Below are 6927 nucleotides of genomic sequence, written 5' to 3' on the forward strand. Positions count from 1 at the left end.
CGTTCCACACAACATTTTCATGAAATGTTGCTTTTTAAAAAGCTGAATCTCAAGAGCTATTAAACGTAAATAGCATTATTAGCGCTTACATTTTAGCGAATTTACTGTATCTTAAATGATACTCTCTTAAATTTTCTTTGGTTGTTGATACATGTAAAGATATAGAGCTCCGAATAAAATATTAATTATTTTTAACGTTTTGAAAAAGCCGCCATTTTTTATTACCCCTACTTATACTTGGCAGACTCATCAGTTTTGACTAGTAATTATACCTAGTTTTCCATTAAGTAATCAAATTCGGGGTGAAATAACTGCCTTTTTCTCCTCTTGGGATCTTTTTCTATATATTTCCAAGCCTTGTGTTTCAAGTGTTCTGAAAATGTTATACCTATTTTTTTAATAAACTTATACTTTTTCATAATTTATTACTAATTAACATCTAAATAGTTTAAAACTTAATATAAAATTATGTATGTTTTCTGACAAATTTCAATATAAACGTTTTTATATAGATTTGGAGTGATAGGAAACTGCTGTTAAAAGTAGTTGAGTGCATACAGCTTATATAGTTTATTAATTAAACGAAAAAGAGTGTTGTTTTGTTTAGTAATGAAAGAAAAATAGACTGTATGAACCTAACTTTTAAAATCTATTTTATTGTTGATGTCACTCCAAGAGCATAGATTCAATTTGTTTAATTTTGGATTCATCTGTTCGTTCTAACCTCTTTGGATTCAGGGCGAAGACAACAGAATGGAACTCATTTTTTATAAGTTTCATTTAAAATGAGAAAGTTTTAAGAAGAAGAGAACTTCTGTATTCATTATGACAGATAAATCAATAATTTAGCTTAATACAATTATTTAATAAACATTTGTAAAAGAAACTAATTTTAATTTGAGCTGCCTTTGCAGTGGTTGGGGGCAGTTCCACTAGGAGCGCCAGCTTACAGACAAGACAAGAAGATTCTCTGTGTATTATCTCCTAAGGACTATCTATAAGCCAGTGGCTCATGGAAGGTGGCTAAGTGACAAGTAACAAAATTTTATTATTAAACCACCTTCAGGACAAGATATGGCCAAAACATACGATTATTTGTTTAAATTGCTCTTAATTGGAGATTCTGGTGTTGGCAAAACGTGTATACTCTTCAGATTTTCGGAAGATGCCTTTAACTCAACCTTTATTTCCACAATTGGTAAGTGCATATTGTAAAGTGGGTCTACGAGTTGGGCTTAAGTAACCGAATTAGTTTCGGTTTGTTTCTTTACTTGTTGATTTATTTTTATGATGTGTTATTAGGAAAATGCCTTCATGGAAGTTCATTTTCGCAGTATTTGTAAGTGTGTGAACAATAAATGTGCCAGTTTCTTTTTTTTTGTTTTTTTTTTCCTTCCATGGAAGTTTTCTGAGCATGTTTTAAGTGATAGGTATTTTTGTCCTCAGTTTAGTTCAGCTTAAATCTGCATTATGATTGAATGAAATTCTTTATTGTTATTAAGTTATTGAGAGAATTTTTGTTGAGTCACAGTTTGACATAAACTTTATTCTTTAGGAATCGATTTCAAAATAAGGACTATTGAATTAGATGGTAAGAAAATAAAATTACAAATATGGGATACAGCTGGACAAGAACGCTTTAGGACAATAACTACAGCATATTACCGTGGTGCAATGGGAATAATGCTTGTTTATGATATTACTAATGAAAAGAGCTTTGATAATATTAAGAACTGGATTAGAAATATTGAAGAAAATGCCTCTGCCGATGTTGAAAAGATGCTTTTGGGCAACAAGTGTGACTTTCCCGAGAAAAGACAGGTAGTTATTACGTTATTGGTTAAAATAGATCATACATTTCTTAAAAAGTTCAGAGAATAACAATAACTATGTTATATATTTGAAATAAAGTGGTTACTTTTACTTAATTTCTCTTTGAACTACATTACAACAATATTGTTCTTTTCATTGATCAACATAACACAGTATCAATTGTTTACTTTTTACTTATGTTTAGGTTTCAAAGGAGCGAGGTGAACAGTTAGCAATAGAATATGGAATTAAGTTTATGGAAACCAGCGCAAAAGCTTCCATCAATGTTGATGAAGCCTTTTTCTCACTTGCCAGAGACATAAAAACTAAAACAGAAAAGAAACTTGTGAGTAATATTGTTATAGTATTCGTATATATATAAATATATTAAATTTTTCTCTTAATTTAGTTACGTTAACTTTTCTATAACGATTCAAATCTTAATGGTTATCTGAAGATATAGATAACATCAATTTCAAGTTAATTGACTAATATTCATAATTGACAGCTTTTAAATATTATGTTTTATCAGTTCTATATGTTTCTTCTATATTATAGTTGTAATAAAATCTAGGTTCTATTGTTAATTTATAAATGAATTTAGAATGATCTCATAATTCCATTAATTAATAACATCAATTGTTTTATTATATGCCATGGTAATATTAATAAATAGTATTTAATTATCAATTATTTGGTATTAATTATTCTGTTCTTTTCTTTTTGCTCTCTGGATATTTTGTGCAGAAGGTAAATATTATCAGTACAGCATGAAGCTGTTTAAGCATGGATCAGTCGCATGTAGAACATTAATGATACATTTTTTAAAAATTAGTTTGTATTCATTAGGATTTTATAAGTGCTTTTTTAGCTTCTTTTTTTTAAAACATAGAATATACTTTTGGCATGATGAATTCTAATTTTGGATTTGTATTACACAGAGTATGTTAAATAGCTACAATATTGAAAACTTCTCCACAGATAGTTTTATGTACACACATACAAATGGCTTTGAATTTATCGTTATTCTGCTTTTATCAAAAGAGGAACAGGATAATGATCCCCCCTCTTAAGATAAGTGCCTAGTCAATATATAAAAATAAATATACAGTCGAACCTATATGTCGGACTTTAAAGTTTTTAAATACAGTTGATCACTGTATAATATTTTATTTTATTTATAAGGTGCAATAATAAAATTGAGTTTAAATTATGAAGAGCGCATTTTGCAAAAAAAAAAAAAGTTGTATGAAAGACTGAAATTGTTAAAAAATATAATAGTTAAAACTTACATCCTGAACAGTTTAGAAAAAATGTGAAATAGGGATTGAGTGGAAGTTAATCCGCTAAAAGGAGGTCAGGATACCCTTCTAGAAAAACAAATAATTAATGCATTATCAGTCATCGATTAAAGATTAAACTATCAAATACGTGTACAATTTTGATTTATAACATTATACTTAACATATATTTAATTGCATATTTCTTAAAAACTTCAACTTGCTACTTTGCTTGAACAATGTATAATAAATAATTTTGACATCAATCTTTGAATAAGTGTGTATTTATTCAAAGATTGATGTCAACATTTATTCTATTATTCGAAGTTTTTGTATATTAGATATTCGTGTCTCTTGGAACTAAATTTACTAAATAAAATTTTGTGCAATACTTTACCCATTTTTAAAGATAAGCTGGTTTATATAAATAAATATCTTTCATTTTGCTGGGTAATTGCCCATGTCATATAATAAAACATAAACTCTATACCAAAACTATTCATTACAATTTGTTTTCCATTTTTTATTTAACACATCAACAATTAGCAACGTGTGCCACCATTCAAGAAAACGATTCAAAGAAACCTCTTGAAAATTATGAAACAACTAACATTACGCCATTGTTCAAGAAAGATTGAATAGTTTTATACCAGCACACCGGAAAATTAAAGAAAATGAAGATGTGACGTTCTCTATGGTTAGATTACATTATCTTTAGAACCTGTTGAGCAAAAGAAAAAACTTTATTAAGTTGTGTCATTACTATTTAAGCAAAGCAGTGATATGTACTTTTACTAAGTGCCGTTGTAGGAAGTATGTAGATACATTAGACGAATACATAGTGATTAATCATATTTTGGTGTTATATAGTTTTTGATATCTGGCATGTATGCTACCATAGTCTCTTCAAAGTTGTATTCAATTTTCTTGTTAGAGGTTAAAAAGTTTTAGAGAATATTTTGTTTTGTACAGTTTGAAAGCTTCCATTTTTTTTTTCTATTATATCTTTTTTGCTATTCATTCATCCTCATTTAAATTATTACCATTTGATTTACCTACATATTTATTTCTAAAAAAAATATTTTTATTTTCTATCAATATTCAAGAATCCTAAGAAAAACAAAATCGATACATTACTACTCTCTATGTATGAGAGTTTGCCGTTTATAGGTTCAACTGTATTTAAATGAGTGGTATAAGCTTTATGCTCTCAATATTAATTTAACATGTTGCTGAAATCAATATAGTTATAATGCTGTGTGAGGAATGCGCAAAATCTTCATGTACGGCTTTTTTTATCCCTATTAATTAGCTATAATTTTGTTTTAATTGTATTTTATTAATTATTTTCTTAACTAAATATTTGTATTTTTTTATTTCATTTTTACTAATTATTACATTTTTAAATAATCATTTTAATTGATTCATATACTTTGTATGATGTTGATATTTTACTACACAAAAATGTCAGTATGGATTGGCTAACATCACCATTGCTGTGGATTGCCTCATTAAAAAAAATAATATTGTTTTGTCGAAATCAGAAAATATTTGCTCTGGATTTACATTTTAAACATCTAGGTACACATTTGGTTCTACATCTATCTGTCAGTTGTCAAATTTGTGTTCAGATATAATTTATCGAATCATTAATCCAATAAGATAAAAATTTCAGAGATTCATATTTAGTTGGTCACAGATAGATTACATCAGATTCCATCTACTACTTTAGCTGATACATGCATTAACCTATTTTCCTCTGCACAACCATATTTCAAAAATATTAGTCCGCTTTTTGCATAAATTATCCATTCATTTCGGATTACATTAAATTTAAGTCCTTCTAGAGGTGTTCCCTGAACATTGCAGTTTTCTTCATATTTTTTTATATCAAAGTAAAGGATTTTTGGTGAATACTCATGGCTATTCTGTGCAGATTAGAGTTATGGGACAAAATAAAGATGATCGTTAATTATTTTTATTTTTTATAGGTATAAAAACCTCTTGTCCTCAATATTTGTTATTACAAAAAATAATAATGATATAAAACTACTTGATTTATGTTGTGAAACTAAGATCTCTTTGTGTTCACATTTGGCAATGTAGAATAAAGATACGGTAAGCTATTAGTCCCACATTGGTGTGATTTGGGGTACTATAAAGATGCTGCTGCACATTAACATCAAATTCGTGCATGCTCAAACTTGTGGATGAGTTATTTGGATTGGCTTGTAATATTTGGTATGAATTTGTTGCCAATTTTTTAATTAATTAGAGAATTTCCCTAATTTTTGGAATCAATAATTGTATTTTAAGATCGTATTTTTTTTAAATTCCATCTATTGTGGTGTACATACCTTTTTTTTTAGATTTTGTCAATTAACTTTAGCTGTTTATTTTTGATTTAACATTGCACAAATATATATTTATAAAGATATTAGCAGTATTTATGATGTTGCGTTAAATGTAAAAAGTTTCAACATGCTAAATGTTATAAGTATAGGATTGTGATCTGCCTAATTCATAGCCCATGTTATATGTTAAATGCAGAAGAGCTCCTAGCCGATTTTCTGAGCAACTATTAAGCCTTTCCTTCCAAAACCGTCCGGGAATTTCATTATTTTTATCCATTACAAGGTAACATTTACCGTTTTAAAAAACTTAGACTACATCTTAAAATAAATCCAAGAGCCCAAAATCATATTAATATCTTTATTTATAACTATACTATACAAATAATATCATTCATGTTAAAAATAGACCCTAGCTATTTTTGGATGACATTAGTTTTTATGTTTAGTCCTGTTCTATCTTCTAAAATGAAAAATAATTAACCATTTGTAAGCATAACATATAATGAAATTTTAAAACTTTTTAGGATTATTACTGATTTTTTTTAATAAACTGAGGTTAGTTTTGAGGTTTTGTATAAAGTTTATCACCATCTTATGCTGGTGTGCAAATATTAGGAGTGGACATATCTAATGAGGAAACCCCTCATTTGATTTAAAGAGGTTTTATTAAGGTAAAACCTTATTATAACACAGCTTTATTGTAACACAGCTCATTTTGTTTCTTCACCATCTGTTATGAAATATGAGATCTGGCGTTGTAGTTTAACAATACTCTTATACTACACCAGATCTATACAGGTTCCGATTAACCAATACCGGTTGTTGTTTGTCAAGTTTTTGATGCATTATGTCAATATCACTGCAATGCGATGTGACTATGATGGTTTCACCTCTGGGTAAAAAGGAAAAATGAATTATTCCTGCCATTGACCACCACATAGAAATCAATAATTTTTTTGGATGCAAATTTGGTTCTGGCATGTATTCGAGTCTTTCATAAATATTTAACGACTAACCTGACCAACACCTGTTGTCATGTACTTTTCATCACACATGATTATTCTTTTGAGAAAAGGCTCATTTTTAGCCTAGTAAGCAGTGAAACGCATGCCTCATAACACTTCTGCTGCTGCCACTCATTAAGTTGATGAGATACTCTGAGATCTAACTTCTTTACTTTACAAATGGTCTTTAAGTGTCGATATACTTGCGCTTCAAGTCCTTTAACTGTTTGGTAAGAAGGGTTTTATTCCACAGCGAGCCTAAGTTCATCGTTGTCGATTGATTTTTTTTTTTTTGTTAATTATTTGATTTATGTATTTTGAAATATATTCCCTCAAATACTTCATGATATTATTTTGTTTTATTCTTTGTCGAGTTTTACAGTACTGGAAATAGTAAACTAAAACATTCTTAGTCCAATTTTTTGCAAATTTTTGAAATAGTAATCTATATATAATAATACATGATATATTTACATA

General features: G+C 28.2%; 1 protein-coding gene across 1 annotated transcript in view; it reads left to right on the forward strand.

The window, feature by feature from the left end:
- The first annotated feature begins 971 nt into the window (after positions 1-971).
- Rab8 (RAS oncogene family member Rab8) overlaps positions 972-6927 on the forward strand; it is a 10749-nt gene continuing 4793 nt past the window's right edge. Inside the window, exons 1-3 of the mRNA XM_014429800.3 lie at positions 972-1198; positions 1556-1821; positions 2018-2158. Of these exons, the coding sequence (XP_014285286.1) occupies positions 1075-1198; positions 1556-1821; positions 2018-2158 (531 nt within the window). The 5' untranslated portion in view covers positions 972-1074. The remainder of the gene's footprint in view (positions 1199-1555; positions 1822-2017; positions 2159-6927) is intronic.

This window comes from Halyomorpha halys, unplaced genomic scaffold (assembly GCF_000696795.3).
Source record: "Halyomorpha halys isolate HHAL.00 unplaced genomic scaffold, Hhal_1.1 Scaffold824.1, whole genome shotgun sequence".
NCBI lineage: Eukaryota > Metazoa > Arthropoda > Insecta > Hemiptera > Pentatomidae > Halyomorpha > Halyomorpha halys.